Source organism: Centroberyx affinis, unplaced genomic scaffold (assembly GCF_046629955.1).
Source record: "Centroberyx affinis isolate AG114_WGS23_722 - 3 ecotype Tasmania unplaced genomic scaffold, CSIRO-AGI_Caff_v1 ptg002853l_1, whole genome shotgun sequence".
Lineage (NCBI taxonomy): Eukaryota > Metazoa > Chordata > Actinopteri > Beryciformes > Berycidae > Centroberyx > Centroberyx affinis.
In genome coordinates, this window is record NW_027280989.1 from 218274 (window position 1) to 235245 (window position 16972).

At 40.6% G+C, this 16972-nt stretch overlaps 2 protein-coding genes across 3 annotated transcripts; both read right to left on the reverse strand.

The window, feature by feature from the left end:
* Window positions 1-201: 201 nt before the first annotated feature.
* On the reverse strand, window positions 202-4289 carry LOC139658230 (photoreceptor-specific nuclear receptor-like). Its single transcript, XM_071536304.1, has 9 exons — window positions 4142-4289; window positions 2743-2851; window positions 2431-2610; window positions 2151-2254; window positions 1760-2023; window positions 1093-1280; window positions 695-935; window positions 498-603; window positions 202-334 (listed from the first exon to the last, which is right to left on the reverse strand). Exons 1-9 carry the CDS (start codon window positions 4287-4289, stop codon window positions 202-204), a joined length of 1473 nt encoding a protein of 490 aa, XP_071392405.1.
* Window positions 4290-8192: 3903 nt separating this feature from the next.
* On the reverse strand, window positions 8193-16621 carry hexa (hexosaminidase A (alpha polypeptide)). Of its 2 annotated transcripts, XM_071536283.1 has the most exons (14): window positions 16339-16621; window positions 15105-15209; window positions 14904-14969; window positions 14640-14686; window positions 14373-14483; window positions 13827-13928; window positions 13436-13568; window positions 12846-13026; window positions 12178-12264; window positions 11981-12053; window positions 11428-11602; window positions 8938-9028; window positions 8715-8822; window positions 8193-8551 (listed from the first exon to the last, which is right to left on the reverse strand). In XM_071536283.1, exons 1-14 carry the CDS (start codon window positions 16598-16600, stop codon window positions 8488-8490), a joined length of 1605 nt encoding a protein of 534 aa, XP_071392384.1. In that variant the 5' UTR covers window positions 16601-16621; the 3' UTR covers window positions 8193-8487. The 2 variants fall into 2 exon arrangements, 1 of the variants encoding a protein (XP_071392384.1); XR_011696203.1 differs by lacking the exon at window positions 11428-11602 and adding an exon at window positions 9920-10096 and having other exon boundaries at window positions 8517-8551; window positions 8715-9028.
* Window positions 16622-16972: the final 351 nt, after the last annotated feature.

Below are 16972 nucleotides of genomic sequence, written 5' to 3' on the forward strand. Positions count from 1 at the left end.
AGAAGCAGCATTTTTAACAAAATTCTAATACTTACAAAGTCAATAGTGTCATCATCACTGAACAAAAACAATATGTTTATTTCATTAGAATGGTATCAGCTTTAATTATTCTGCATCTGAGAGAAATCATAAGTAAAGTTTATACAGCGAGACATCGTGTTGCTTGACAGCCAGCTTCATTTTGCTCTCCTCGAGGCTTGTCTAGTTTTTGAACATGTCACACAGTAGCTTCTCCATGGGTGTGCTGCCAATGGTCCTGTGGAAGAACAGCTGCTCTATTTTCTGAGAGCTCACAAAGTGGAGCGATGGCAGCAACAGTAACAGCCTCCCGAACCTTGAGGGACAAGAACAAAGAAGAGTGAGAGTGAGTTCATGTTTCTGTACTGCTGTTTAAAAAGACAAACACAGTGCTTTTTCAGATATATCAGATGTTCTTCTGTTTGAAACCCATTGTATTATGTCAGAGAAACAGTTACAGAAGGTTGGAGCAGGCGTACCTGGCACTCTGGCCGGGGTAAATTGAATGGATGTGTTGACCCAGCAACACCTGCGACTGGTCCTGCAGATTCTCCACCTGCTCTGGGTCTTTGAGACCACGCGTCTCTGCTCCGGGGGAATCAAACAGCAGACATTAGTTACAATGGCCACTCACCAAAAAACACCCATCGTCGGGAAGAATAAAAGAATACCTTACCTGGCTTGAAGAGTACGATGGCCTTCAGGCAGGCAAACTCAGTAGGGTCAACAGCCAGGGCCTTGAAGCGATTGAAGACCTCCTCCAGCATGCGCAGGTCGGCTGAGGGTAGGCTGGCCTTGGACTGCTGTGTGGGGGAAAGATCTGGCAGAGACAGAAGAGGGAAGCTTTCCAAGGGCAGCGACCACTGGATGGCACACAGGAGGAACATCTCATTCCAAGCTTCCTCCAGCAGAATCACCTGTAGATGAAACAGGAATACATGTATCAGTCTCACCCGCGATCCTAAGCTCCTTATAAATTTCCAGTACAGGTCAATTTGTTCAGTTGAAGCACAGGTAAGGTATAGATATTGGAAATGTGATGTAAATCCATCCACAAATGTCGATGAGTCCCACCTGGTCTCGAAATGGCAGGTGAGAAAAAACTGGCAGGTTCTTCGCCCACTTGACCGACATGAAGAGGAGGCGAGCCGATGTCTCATACACACTCTCCGGACAGGTGGAGTCGTATGGGGACGAGCGGCTGTCAGAGGGGGTCCTGTCCCTCTCTGGCTCGTTAGTCGTCACATCGATATTCTCATCCACTGCAAACAAAAGAGAAAGAGAGTCAGACAAATGATGAAGACTTTATGGTTGGAACGTGTTGGCTCTAAGTCATGACAATGAAGGCATTTTAAATTTCTTTAAAAAACTTTTCTCCTCCTCTCCTTTCTCCTCCTTACTGGATTTAGAAAGCCTTGGAGATTGTGGATACAGCTCAAGAATTTACTTTTTCTCACTGGAGGTTTTCAATCTTAGAGCTAGTATCTCAGTTTTCTATAAGTATATATAAGTGTTTAAAGTGTATATAAGTGTAATAATATGTTCAGATAAGACAATAGACAATTCTAAACTTCTGTGGTTGTACTTTGACGTAAACTCCAACTCTCAGTAACCTAAGTATGCTAAAGCAAACCATAAAATGCATTTGCAAAATGAGTTAGTCCATGTCTGATTGGACACATGTTGTGCTTATACTGTATATGCATGCAATCCTCAGCTGATATCCTTCAGATGATCTCACCGTCCTCAGGCTCCAACTTGGCGCAGGTCTCTGCAGTCAGCAGGCTGACCATGAAGCGGTGGTTGTTCTTGGGGCTGCTGCAGCGCTGTGTGGGGGCAGGAGGGGTGATGGAGGAACTGACCAGCGCTCTGCTGATGACCGATGAGTAGGCGGCAGACGAGGCGGGCTCCCGTGTGGTGGCCAGGTGCTCCTTTTCAGGGTCCACATTTATAGAGTCTAGACTGACCTGGGCTGTGCTTCGAGGCTGCCGCTCATTCTGCACAGCTGTGAAGGGACAGGTATATAACATGTTCTGGAGATAGTCAAGGCTTTACAGGGTTTGCTTTATGACAGAAGCATGTCCAGTCTATGCACAGATGACTTATTTTAATTTAGAGCTTCTTTTACTCACCATCTTTGTTCATGCCAGCTTGGAGGCATCTCTTCAGTCGACAAGCTTGGCACTGGTTGCGATGAGCCTTGTCAACAGGACACATGCCAGTTCCAGCCTGACACCTATGAGATTGACATAAACAATATTCTCATTGAACACTATTAGAACGTTGAAATACATAGAATTACTTATTATACAAGCTGTATTTCACCCTGTAGTCCTGAGTACTGCCCTACTAGGATCAACTAGTCTATTGTGTTTGAAGACCAGTCTGAAAATCACTCTGCCTCCTCCTCACCTGTAGATGAGTCTTCGTCTCACACTGCGCTTGAAGAAGCCACTGCAGCCGTTACAGGCATAGATGCCATAGTGTTTACCGCTGCTTGAGTCAGCACACACTTTACAAAGCAGGCTTTGGCCAAATGCTTTCCCTAGAGCTGGAGATTTAGATGCAGAGAACAGACAGCATGAGTGAACACTTAACATTATGGACATGATCAGTTGTGCAATGTAATGTAATAATCTGCTTTACAGCAAGATATTTTAGATTTTTGGATTTTTGTTCTTTAATTGAGAAAGTCTATTTAAAGTCTAATTTATAATTGCTGGCTCACCTGCTTCAGTTCCATCTGCGGTGTGTTGTATTGAGTCCTTAGAGTTGTCAGAAGGGAAGGTGTTGATTCTGGACATGTGGTCCTCCATTTTCAGATGTACGCTATCTGAATGTCTTAATAAATTATTTTTATACAAATGAGGGATTATTCCCGGAATTATTTCCTCTTCTGTATAAAGCTGTCCTCTTTGCTGTCGTCTGGTTCGATCAAAGCAATCTTTCATGAGAAGTCTTGACACTTTGCAACGTCCCTCAAAAGAAAAGGATATAGAATTTCATTTCACCAAGGCTGATAGTTCTGATGTAACTTCTGCAGAGATCCTCAGAGAATAAGTCCTGGAGTGCCTGGAGTTGTAGGTCCTGTGCTGGTAGTTTCTGATGTAACGGGGGGTCAGCAGAGTTACAGAAGTAGTTTGCCGCCTCTACTTCTTTCTTCCTCTCTGTCAGAATGAGTGTGTGAGCTTGTGTCGTCTGGGGGCTCTCCGAAGGAAGACAAGAAGATTAGCAGCAGGCGCTGTGTAAGCAAATGCTGATTTGTCATCCTCTTAATCTTTACTGTCCATAAGGGTGAATCAATCAGTCACACCACTTAGAGGGATAACCATACTCAACAAATGTGAACATTGGAAAGGAAAAGGAAGGATTCATGCAGCACCCTTTTCCTCTAGCCCACACTGCTATCAAATTCATCTATGATGCATGCTCTGCAATTAGGATGCTGCTGCTGACTGGTGATGTCACCAGCCAACTCTTACCTGATCAACTGTAATCTGCATTGTTTTCTCTATTATTCCATGTTCGCTTTCTGCCAACCATTTCTTTCTTAAAGCTAAGACAGATTTCCTACTTTGACCAACTCCATTCTTCTCTCCATATGTCTCATGTCACTGTGAGACATGTAAATCTAGAATGGCCCCAGATGCACAAATGGGTAGCGCATTATCATCTAATGTTTTCTAATTGCTAATTTTCCATTGTTGTCATGTTTTGTAATATACATTTGTTGCACAGATGTACATGCCAAAAGACAGTGTTAGATATATACTCTTATAAAGTACTTGGATCACCTTCCTGTTTGCAGAGCAAGTTTTATAGCCTAGTTAAGGCATTCCCTCTGTGCCATTTTGGTCCTGCCAATGACACTTAACATCAGCACTCTTGCCATGTGGCCTCGGGAGAATACAGACACCCCAAATCAGCAAAGTAGCTTATACAACCATGAAACGTGGTCTCCCTCTCTGAGGGGGATCATGGAAGGGGTTGATGAGAAGAAAAACAATTAGCTCTGAGATTGAAAGAGCAGCAACGAGTTGACCCTTAAGTCCATTCCTCTGCCATATGGTGGCTGCTCTCTGGATCCCCAGTCTGCCTAATTAGTGACCCATGCACAATTTACCAGTAATGAGCGGCCTGAAGTCAGTGATCTGCTCTTTTCCATGATGTGTGGCTTTATCGTAAGCTATTAGATAGTGCAGGATCACAAAGAAAAGCTGGAAGTAGCAACGCCAATACTTGCTATTCTCTGTACAAATCTCTCTAACCATGGCTGAAGTCATTAATAGGAGTAATTGCAATGAGAGAGCACCAGAATTTTCTCCAACTACAATAACATCTACTCTGTTCAGTCATTTTTTGACAGAGCCCCAAAGTAACACTAAGTCACTAGAGATACTGAAGTGACTGTCTGGCTTGTCCACAGACTGATTTCTTTCATGTCTAAAATCCTTATTAAGTCACTCTTGATTTTAGGAGGGCCACTTTGTATTGAAAACAGAGCTCTTCTGTTGGCCTAAACTGGTGTATAAAAGGATTACAGACTCTGAGCAGTCTAGGGGGGTCGTCATGGCTGGCAGACGGAGCCATTTGAACTCGGAACTCGTTGTCTGAATCAGTTGTATAATCTGGGGAGGGGGACAATGTAGGTTTTTCTCAAGAAGTAAGTGCCAGAGTAAATATATTACTAAAAACTACAACAATATATTTGACTGTACATTTTGGGTTGATTCAGGTGTTTTACCTTACTAGATGGGAAATAACTTCTCTACACATAAGTTTTATTGCACATATTACAAAAGTAAATTAACCAAACCAGCCTCACAATACTTAAAATGAAAATGTCTTCAGTCCAGTAAAGCAGTATGGAAGCGAACTTAGTGGTGGGTTGACAACATGGGGCACCATACTGCAATTACAGATTGGGCCTTTAAGTTCAATGTACTCAGTTTTGGTAACCTGTTGGATTCAAATAGCAGGGTAAAGGGGGTACCATTGAATTTTAACTTTGAAATATGATTTTGTCTTGCTATGTTCAGTCTGTTTTTGTAAGCATTTGTGACTGACTTCCAGAAATGACAGAAAGTTGTGCTGCATACTGATGTACACTTCCATAGCGAATGAATAGGAGAAAATTGAAAGTAATTCTGTGGAGAACCCAATATGATTTTCTAATAATAAGTGTACATTGTCTGATTTGGGACTGATAGATCTACTATAATTATGCTTGATGCCATTTAATATCAAAGCTCATAAAGCATTGCATGACACTATAGTCAGTTCCTCATTCATTATGAATGGAGCAACTCCGGCCTGTAAATTATTATATTATAGATTACAATCTGGGTTCTCTCATTTCTAACTTTGGGAGAAGCTAATTGAAATGTCCTGGGCCAACAGAAAAACATATGTGAATTCTACATTTGAGAGCTATATCTCTAATTGTATGTGAGCATCTGCATTCAATACTACTCAATTTGAGTTTTCAAGTGGATTTAATCTAATTTTCACACATTTAGAGCTATGTATCAATGAAGCATAACCTACCTGTCTCACTTTGAACATTAGTTGTATTCATTTACAATCAAAACATCAGATACCTACTCATTCTTCTTGTCACAGATTTAAATGCATCTGTTGTTGTTGCCGATCTAGGAACTTAAGCCTATTCTAGTGTTGCACTCATTGTCAGTCACATTGGATGAGCCTAAAATGCTTCATTACACTGATCTAAGCAATGCTGAATGTTGCAATCTGGAGTCCCAATTCTGCAATATTACATAATACAGATTTTCCTGCTAGGGCCTAAAGGACAGGAACCACATGGATTACCTTACCTGCACATCAGGGGGAAGCAGATCATCTACACAAGTCTCCACACAAGTAAACAGTAGGGCACATACTAAGTCTAAGTCTTTACATGTACAGCACATGCTTATAGGTCATCCTTGTGACTACTTGTTGGTTAGATGTTTCAGACCATGGATTTTTTAAATCTGATGGTTTGTGGTATGTGATGATACCTTGAAACCTGAATATATCATAAGCCAAATCTAGATGTGTGAATGAGTTACTCATATATAAAGGGGAATTACCAAAGCTTTCCATTACAGTGAAGATGAAATATGAAATAAGTTCTCCCTGCCTCTCCGTCTTTACCTAGATCTCTGACAGTCCAGCTGCTGGTACTGATGAGATGCTGCTGCCATCAGCACAATGCTGCCTGGAAGGGATAACTGTCACATTTCTGTACTCCTGAGCACTGTGATGGAGCTCAGTAGCCCTCTGATTGTTTTGCAGATCCAGGCAATCTTTAGCAGCCACCTGGCATGAGCCAACTGGATGATTAAGATGGACTAAGGTATTTAGAAATATTTCTGATGACAGCAGCCCTGTAGCCCAGACACACGTCACTATTAAAACCCTAACTCAGTTGCATGGCAGATCAGACAGATCAGCTGTTCATCAGTTAAAGAGTACCTTTATTTTTTACAAATACTATACCTGAAGAGAATCTTAAATATGTCTTTCACTGTAGTCATTTGATTTTGGGGCTATTATACACTGTATAATACACATTGGTAGCACAATTTATGATTACAACTCTGTACAAGGTGTATTTTCTGCTTGCCCTTGAGTGGATGCCCTTGAACGCTAGTTCACAAATCTATGCATCAGCCTAAGCAGCTTTATATATAATCTCCTTGAATGTCAGCTATTGTCAAAGAGTGAGATTAACTTTTTAAGTGGTTGGTGGCCTCTTTGTACGCAGGTAGCAGGTGCCTCAAGTTGCAAGGGCGTAAAATAATGACATAATTGATGGTGTATTATTTTTATGTGAGCAATCATAGCCAGAAAAGTGATAGGCCCTCATTTATGAAACTGTTCTTGAGTTCATCATAGATTCTGCTACATGATACTATGATAAAACAATGGACATATATTTGGCATAAATAGAAGAAAAATGGTGACAAAATCGAACAAAATAAATGTAGCTAATTGAAACATCAAAACAGATTTTTATAGATCACAATTTTACTTTTTTTTTTAACTGTGTTTATTATTAGGAATTTGACAGTAGATATACTTGCAAAGATAAATTCACAAAATTCCATTTTTGCATTTTTTAGAACAATCCCATCCACCCTTAAGCCCCCACCTCAATTCCACATATTGTGCACCCTAATTAAAAAAAAAAGCCTTTTTGTTTAAGCCCAAAATGTGTACTTAGGAATTTTGCCTAAATAAAGCCAGTATAATCTATTCATAATGCTATTCCAGCCCAGGTATAATGGCAAAGAGCTTCTGTTGCACTGCACTGTCTGTCCAGCTGATTCCAATTATCTTTGTTCTTCCCAGCAACTACACAGGATGGTAAACCAAGGTTGTGTTGTTAAGCTCCGCTAGTTCCGTTCGGAACCGCAAAGCCCTCTACAGTCCTCCCAATTCAGATTGGGAACAGAGTGGGAACAGGATTGAGGTGTCAGCACTATGGGCACCAGGGATTGCCCCGCCCTGCCATCTGCTGCCACCGCTATAATCCACACAATGTGAAAATCAATTGTCTCAGTCCATATCAAAGACATGTCAGCTCAATTCAACAAGTAAATTAAACATTAGGGAGACTTATCGTAAAGTCCATGTTACTGCTGACAAAGTAACTGAGAAGCTTATTGGGAGTATGTCTCCTACATGGCCAACCCATACTCTTTGGCATGGACGAAACTGAGCATTCAAATGTAAATTAACATTGGAATTATTAACTTGAGTTACAAATGACTTCTCTAAAAGTGAATGGGTATTGATTTTTTTTGGTAATGTTCTAAATGAATATTAAATGATATCAGTTGGGCTGTCAGGTGCAATTATCCCAGCAGTTAGAACTAACTGTTGATGCAATTGCATCTATGCATCATATTCAGTGGTCTATACACAGAGAGGGCCAGCACTAGTCTTAGTCTGTTCATGGGTGAGTTTTTCCACAATGAAAGTATCTCAGTAATGGGTGCTTAGAAGAAAAGGTTCAGGATCACTGTGTCTGCTTGCACACATATTATTGTGACATTTCAGTGCAAGACTAAATAAAGCATATTGGTAATCATAGTGTTAAAAAAAAATGTATATACACAATAAAAATCTGCATCCTTTATTTTGCAGTCAACATTATTCCACGTACAGTTTAACAGTGAATTACATTGCAGCACTTTGACTTTCTGTAACATATTTCTATATTGTGACTGCTAAATATTCAAAAAGTAAAATGAAAAGAGCATCACTCAAATAACCATTACATAATAATGTGAATGTCTCAATCTTCAACCGGAAAATCCCTGAGGAAACATTTTTCAGTGCACACTTACTTTAACACAAGGTTTATTAAAGATTTTACCCCGATTAAGGCAGCTATTAACTTAACTACTTCAAAGAATATGCAAACAATAACTTGTAGTATTTATCCACCCAACAAATTCAAACACCCTGGTACTCATGCCTGCAGTGGCCAACAAAGAGAGGCTCAGCCTGGATGCCACGCCTTGGAGAGAAAGGGAAAGGGGGAAAAACATGAATATCTAATGAAGCAGGTATATAAATAAGACTAGAAACTGGAACAGCCCATGGTATCAACAAAAAATGAGTCTTTTGTTAGAAAAGTGCAAGCGCTGTACTGTTTAAAGGTCCTGGATAGAAAAATCTACCTCAGCAGCTTGCAACGAAAGTCCCGCAAGCGAGGGAATGCCTGGTCCACACTGGAGGTCTGCTTCTCATCACTCCAAAGTCTCTCTGCTGCAGCACTTGCCCTCGGCCTGGGATTTTGGGCACAACCAGAGAGTATGTTGGATAAAATCATGCTTTAAGTTGCTACTGCAATTACTGTATGTTGACTGCTGTTGTGCTTTTGTGTTTGTCATGCTCTCATACCAAAGACGTGGAGAGAGATTGGTGGCGTCAACATATTCCCCCCACATACAGACCTCACCCCCAATCACCAGCTTCTTCTGCTCCTCCGTACCTGTGAAGGGACAATCAAAACTTTGACTTAACACAATGTAGAATTTCAACACAATGTGGTTAATTATTGTACTTAAGCATAAGATTCAAGATTCAATAATTTATTGCCATATCAACCTTACAGTTGATTTGGAATTTGTTTCGGTGCGCTCAACAACAGCAAAACATATAATCACACAGTACACACAAGAAATGTCCACAGAAAAACACACTGCTACAATTATAATACAATAAATACAATTAGTGCAACTATATGGCCCATGCCCTTAAAGTGACAAATTAAAGTGCATGTGCTTGTTTATACAGCCAGTGAAACATTTAGGATGCCGATTGCTACAGGGTAAGTGCTATTATGGAAGCGAGATGTTCTGATCTTAATACTGCTGAGTCTTTTACCCGAAGGGAGATGATTGGGTTTGCCGGGTGTGAGGAGTCCTTTAAGATTTTAAAACCTTTCCGCTGAATGTGGATGTGGTATAGTTCAGAAATGGTGGGGAGTTCACAGCCAATTATTTTTGAAGCTGTGCGCACGACTCTGTCCAGCAGTTTTTTCTCATGGGCTGTAGAATTGCCATGAAATGCCTGAGATACCATACAGTTATTGTAGTCAGATTCTTTCCTCAGCTTTATCACACCACCACTCCAAGTCAACACTCAAATACCTGAGTATCTTTACCTAATATTTTCAGCAAGTGAATGTTTAAATGGATCAAGACTCTTTTCCGGCATAGCAACCTGTGTTCATGGTTTTCAAAACATGCATCCTACATGATCTATGTGTGAACAGCAATCGGCAACTCCCACCACCAGGCAAGCACCACCACCTGCAGGTAACTAGGCCAGTCTATATAATACTAATATAATATACTGTATTGCTTGGCCTTGAACACACCAGAGAAGTTCTGTGGCTGCACAGTGTAGTGGGTCAGTCCTGGCCGTAGGCAATGTGGTTGATATACCAAGGAGCAGCCAACAGGACCCTGTTCCCGGCTTTGGTGATCCTGCTGAGCTCCGCCTTATAATCAGCAGGGAGGCCCTTCCAGATGTGCAGCACTGTGTCCTTGGGAATCTGAGCAGGGTGACAAACATGTTGTCTAGCCCTTCTGCACTTGTTTTGTGTTTGCCACAGTCAGTCACTGTCTGCCTGCTGTATTGCTTTAGCTGCTTACATTCAGTGGTTTGGTTTAAAGAAAAAAATCAACACTTTCACAAAATGCTTTTATCAGCTTTTATCAGTACAAGCTTGCACTGAGATAACATTTGATTCATACCTCTCCCATGATATGAACCATCTGAACCCCTGGTGCATTTTTGAAATTGTTTCTCCCGGTGCCAGAGCGCACACTGCCCTATACAGACTGTTCATAAATTAAGAGCTCTGTCAAAATACCCATTCTTCAGAGTATCACAGTCTTAGAACATGTAGTGCACACTGTAGAGCGCTCTGACCAAGAAAAGTTAAGAAGAATATTTTAAGCTTGCTACCAAACTATCTGCCACTAGATATGTGACGATCATTCTTCTTCGGGGCAAAGAAATCATACACTTAATGGTGTGAAAACTAGTCAAATAGATGTAGGCCCAGGTTTTAAAACAATCCTTATAGTTGTTTCTCACTGCAGTATGGTGTCTCTCACAATTTTGTCAGCTTTTTCATCTTAAGGGGCCAGACACTTAAATGCCCACTGCAGATATACACTCTTGACAAGGTATTATTGATAAGTTGTAGCAGAAATATTGATGTGGGGAGGCAGGTTCAATAGCCTGCATATAGTGGAAAGACCCTTTTTGGTTATAGCTCCACAGGAGATCAGTGTTAGCGATGCCCATTTAGAAATTCTATCTGAGTCTCTCAATGTGAAAAGGGAACTGACAACTAAAAGGGCAGGGGAAAACGCCACAGGCTAATATGTTAGGAAATAGCTGACTGGGAGGGAGGGAGTGGGAGGGGCACAGGTGTGTGAGATTTATATATAGCCTTGATATTTGTCTGGGAGGAGCTTTGCAAATGGCTGCAGAGTGCAAGCTAAGGACAGATTTGGGCACACTCATCTTTCCGTGTTTTGGGGGAGGAGTTAGCGGGTTACCCATGATGCCACACCTAATCTGTAAGACGGCACTGTGGGCTTTAACACCCTTCGAGCTAATCACACAGCAAACACCAATACCTCTCTGTGTCTCTGTAACAAGTATTTATGAAAGTCTTTACTGCCACCCAGTGGTATGAGGGTAATCAGAACAGTCTGTAACAGTCAAAAGGGATTGGCCATTCATAGCCTATATTCCAGAGGAAATCAAGTTTCATCTCCATCTCTATCTCTATGATTATTAGAGACAAACAACACAGCAGTTAGTACTGAATACACTGCAACTATCCACTGCACACGGTTCTGCTCTGACCCTTGAAGGCGAGGGGCCACACAGTGTAGTAGCGGGCCCAGTCATGTGTGGGTCCTGGCTTGTCCAGATACCAGGGAGAGGCCAGAATCACTTTGAACCCTGCTTTAGTCACCCTGCGCACCTCACACAGGTAACAGCCGTCTCTCCACACCTCCACCACTGACAGAGAGTTACGCTGCAACACAATCCTCTAGTCCATCAGACATATATTTACTCTAAAGACAGAGATAGCTAGATCGTTCATGTACAGTAGGAAGTTTAACTAATCAGAAATGGTGGTCATTCAAAGACTGAAGTGTTTGGGTGACTGAAATTCTGTTAAAGATTATGTGCATTTAAATTTACTTTCAAACATTTAGTTAGTCTAATTTGCAGTTGAAATACTTTGAATCACAATGATATTTCAACAATCCTGCACATTTTATCATTGTCACCTATTTTGTTACAGCTGTGGGGCAGCGTAGATAAATTCACATCGATGAGGCTCTACTGTGATACATAAATATAGTTTGGATTATGTTTCAGTGGCAGGTGTAATTTGTTGTGTACTTACTCGTTCATGGTAGTCAAAAACATCTTGCCACACTATGGCTGTCTTGTTGAGAGCTGAAGTTATGTTCACAATTCTGGAAATACAGACAATTACCTTTGTAGGATTAATGTGTATGTCCCACTTTGATGCTCTGACAAAATTTGATACACATATACATAGCACCACAACCTGAGTCTGTTCCTATAGTTGCTACCTACTTCTCCATGTAGTATGATTCCAGTTTGGTGTAATCGTTTCCAAATCCCATCCTCTGCATAAATGTCCGGACGTCAGGGTTGGACTTCCTATGGGAAACAAACAGTGCTGTGGAGTAATTTCACTTCATGTAATTAAACTAGTAGTTTAACTACATTCTGCAGTAGCTTGGAGGTAGTTTTTGTTTGGATAGTGTTACTAGTAGTTAATTATTGTCATTTTGAGGCGTAGTTAAGTACTGTAATGACCAACTAGTTTGGGCTGGAAAAGAAAAGAAGGGAATTGTTTTTTTCATCCTTTTCTAATTAATTATTTTTTATGACTACCTCTGATGCCCCCCCGGCCTTTTATTTTTTCCTTTCATCCTGACAGCTGAAAAGCAATGCACAGACCCAAGAACCCAAGCTTGGTTGTTTGGTTCGGGTTTAGATCCACACTGTAGTTTCTGACACTAATATGTCAAAGTGAAAAAAGTAGGAGTGATGAACATTACATACAAAATAAAGTTAACATTCCTTGCACTTCCTCCTAACCCTAACCTTAACCCTGTAACAAACCCAGATTCCCTAACACTGGAAACAAATAATCATAACCCAAAATGGAAGGGCTTAGTTTAAGGCATTAAAAGACATCAGGTATTAATTTATTGATCGATCAAACTTTGGCCTACCAGCAGCTGAAGTTAACCTCATCTCCTCCTAAGTGAATATAGGAATCAGGGAACACAGCTGACACTTCCTTAAATAGTGTGGCCATGAACTGGTAGCTGGAGGCTCTGGCTGGATTAACAGGACCAAAGGAACCTGAAGGGGCTCCTGCTCTGTAGCAGGGAGTCAGCAGGTCAGACTGACCTGGGGAACAGAAGGGCAATTAAAAGTTTACTTTAGTTAAACAATTTTTGTTATGTGTTTAGTTTAAACACATTTCTTGTATTGTCTGTTAAGAGCAGAAACTTGCTATATACACATACACACTTGCTAAATGAGAAACTGCTGATGACAATCAATGATGCTAATGACAAGCATAAGACCACAAGGAAGTGTCTTCTGGATGACAGGTAGTCAAGCTCAGGCTTCAGTAAATGCCTATGTCCATTTACAATCTTGTATGACAGGTTTAACATGCAGTACTCCTGTTGTACCACACCAGGAATAATGCCAAGTGTGTGTTGAAGATCTATTGCATATGGAGAAACCAAGACAATCCTTATACAATTATATTTTTGCAGAAAATGTGGCTCATATTGTCTTTGAGTTTTACCTTTTCCCCAGGACTGGGTGTGGCCGGGTGAGTCAAACTCGGGAAGGACTCTGATTCCTCGTAGCCTGGCATGTGAGATCACCCTTCTCACATCTGACTGTGTGTAGATGTGAGTCATCGGGTGGAAAGCCCCCTGAATCAGAGCCAGGAGCCTTTGTTAAGGGCGGATACAATTTTTCAGTATTTCCTTACCTCATGAATCCACATTTTTAGTATGCCCAGTTAAAAATCTAGGATATTATAAACCAACCAAATATCATCTTATTAAATATAGACAAAGAAAATCTTTGTGCAGTAAATCATTAAGAATGGGCAGGGTTATGTGTTAAACAGCACTTAATGTGGCTTATTCCTCGTTTTATACTCAGCTGTGCCCATCCACTCGTCTCACCTTACTGCTGAGGCCTGGAAAGGTGCGGCTCTGGTACGGGAAGGAGGGGTCATCAACAATGTGCCAGTGAAACACATTGAACTTACTGTAGGCCATCGCATCCTAACAAGAAACATACAGTATCTATTAATAACAGAAACAGAAATAAGATCATATTATACCCCTTTCATTCCTTATGGTGTCATATATAGACCTATTTGTATTATTTATGTACAGTACATATTGTTTTTGTATTCTTTTATGTAATGACAAATGATGTATTGATTCATTTCCTACTCTTTGTTTGTTACTTTGTTTGCATAGGTTATGTATTGTGTGTGTGTGTGTGTGTGTGTTGTCTGTCTGTCTGTCTGTCTGTTCATGTGTGTGCAAGTGTATATGTGGATGTGTTTGTATATGTATGACATATGTATGTGAATGTATATGGAGTAGTTTTTACTACAAGCCCTTAAGGGTTTTTATACCACCTGTACACTGTATACTATTTGTTCATATTTTCTCTTTTCCAAATTGCACAAATAAACAAATAAATTACGGGATTATTACCAGGGTCTTCAGAATGACCTGCACTGGTAAATAGTGACGTGAAGTGTCCAACAAAATCCCCCTGAACTGGAACCGGGGGAAGTCCTCTATCTCAGTCTTGTTTACAAAAAACTAGAAAAAGAAATAAAACAGAAAAAAAATTATTTATCCGTTCCCATATACAAAGCTAAATACCATGATAAAAATCATATATTCAAGAAGTGTTGGTTTCAGAGGCTTTGTGAGTTTGTGCATAAACTCATCACTTGAAAAAATGTGATGACTTACTGTGCCAAAGTCATCTTGATACACCAGCTGACTGAACGTTTCTAGACCTGTGCTTAATCAGAGGATATCTGGTTGATAATTAGCATTCATTTTAACCCACGCAGATTTAAAGGTTGGATTCATGAGGTAAGTTATTAAATATACAGCATCATGAATGTAGAAATACAATGCAGTGGTTACTTGCTTAACAGGCCTTAACTGAGCCATGCAATCCTTCCCGTCATATTCATAAATGCTCCACATAAATGTATTTATTATAATTACCTCTTAGAGCCCCCCACACAGTCTCTGCATTCAGGGTTGCATGCCCTGCAGAGACACTCAGCTTGTCTAGAACACAAGTAGCAGCAGATTAGACAATGCAACAGGCCCTAGGGGTTGGGATGGGTGTTGCCAGTGACCTCAAAGAAGTGGCTCTGCATCGCCTCCCTGAGGTTGTTCTGGTAGGTGGGTGTCAGTACTTACATCTCTCAGAAGAGTCCTCATTTGGGTAGCCCTGACAGTCTCCTTGGTCCACACTAACGTCCAAAGAAAATGATTTTGCCTCATTGGATGGCGGAACACCATTTTCTGTTGGTCACAAAAGTTAAAATTTAACACTGTAATTAGTTGCTGGATGCATGTTTTGTAGCACAGCGTAAACAGCCTGTACATTGGCATTTTGACAAAGTTATGACCAAAACTGCCAATTCTTTCATATTTAAAAACACTAACATGAACCTGGAACTCTAGTCCATTGTATGTTTTGGGAGCAGGTAGGCCTAGACTGGCTGACTGATGATCCATCAGGCAACTGCTGCCTTTACAAAGCCCATTGATCTACTTTAAAAGCCAACATGACAAACAGAAAGGGCAGAACAAAACCACAGGGAGCGCTTTGCTCTACAGTGTTGTGTTCTCACACAAATGAGGTAAAGGTGCAATCTTAAATATTTGCATCACCGGCCTCATTCACTCCTGGTGCCCACTAGTTATCAAGAGGCCAGGAAAAAGAAATCAGACCCTAAGACCTCGTCTTTATGTAGCTATACAACAGTAATCCAGATGAGTGGGTAGATGAGTGCTATACAAATATGTGAGTGTGCGGGCTACTTCCTTCAACCCAGTGATTTGCTTATCTGCGCGCGTGACGTACATTTTTGGTAAGCCTTTTTGGCAAGAGCGCAAACACTTTCACTTTACTTGCTAGACAAATATTACAGCCAAACTATAACATTTATAGAAATATTATAAGGACACCACAGGACATTTAAAAAAAAAAAATCAAGCAGGATAAAATAATAGTGAGTCAAGGCACATCTAAGAGGGCTAGGCAGAAGGTCAGAGGTCCCATGTTCTCAGAAAGATATCCCCCTTATTTTTTTTTAAAGTATAAGTGCGCTGTTCCAGTAGTAATGTTTAATTCAGATTTTTTTTTTTTAACAAATTAAACCCTTTTCCCCGAGTTCTATTTCTCTGTACTGTAAGAATGATGAAAATGAATAAATAAATCATTGAAAAAAAAAATCAAGTGGCCTACTGTAAAGTCACTAGAATTTCACTATTTAGCGCCACAGACACACGGTAAGTCCCTGTAGGAATATTAGCCTTGAGTATATTTTTGTTGGGGCACATATATTTTAGATAGCCTAGTGCATTCAACTAAGGTATAAAATCTTACATCCATTTCCAGCTACGTACTCCTGACTTTATGACCTACCTGAAACGTAGTCTGGAAAAATGAGAGAAAAATATCTCTTGAACGCATCATCCAGCACGGAGCAGCCCTGTTGCGTGGCGGAGTACCTTCCATAGTGAAAGCTGAAGTCCTGCGGGTTCAGTGAATATCGCTCCGTTGAGGTGGTTATAGTCTGCGGTAATGGCCATACTCCCTCCACTGTCTGTAGGCCTAACTGCAGAATCATTAAAGACAGGATTTGAAATCGCGTACGACAGTAACGCCTAGCATTAACTTTAGACATGACTTCTATTCCACTAGTCCTTGTTTGTTACTCAAAGCACTTCCAGTCAGGTGCTTCAAAACATTCAGTCACATGACTTTGTGGGGCACAAGGTGTGGTGGTATGTCGGTTTGTCAAAAAGGTAGCCTAAAATAATATAGGCCTAGCCTAGCAACATGCGGTTTGGAAGAAAAAGAACTAGGCAAATACATTTAAAGGGGATAGTAAATATCACAGCAAAACATATATAATATCCTATAGGGGTCATAGAATTATACAGGCCTAGAAACTGTGGGAGATTAAAAAAAATATATGCTTACCATAAAATATAATAAGGTCACTATAGATTTACCATTGAGTAACACACTACAAGTCCATATAGGAACACTACAG

Coding starts and splice junctions, on each gene's coding strand:
- LOC139658230 (XM_071536304.1), bottom strand. CDS start 4,289: ATGGTTAGAGAGATTTGTACAGAGAATAGCAAGTATTGGCGTTGCTAC. Junction 2,852..4,141: donor CTTCAGGCCGCTCATTACTG/GTAAATTGTGCA, acceptor TAAGACATTCAG/ATAGCGTACATCTGAAAATG. Junction 2,611..2,742: donor GATGGAACTGAAGCAGGTGA/GCCAGCAATTAT, acceptor CATAATGTTAAG/TGTTCACTCATGCTGTCTGT.
- hexa (XM_071536283.1), bottom strand. CDS start 16,600: ATGTCTAAAGTTAATGCTAGGCGTTACTGTCGTACGCGATTTCAAATC. Junction 15,210..16,338: donor TTTTCCAGACTACGTTTCAG/GTAGGTCATAAA, acceptor TGTGACCAACAG/AAAATGGTGTTCCGCCATCC. Junction 9,029..11,427: donor GTGGCCCCTCGCCTTCAAGG/GTCAGAGCAGAA, acceptor GTCCCTTCACAG/GTACGGAGGAGCAGAAGAAG.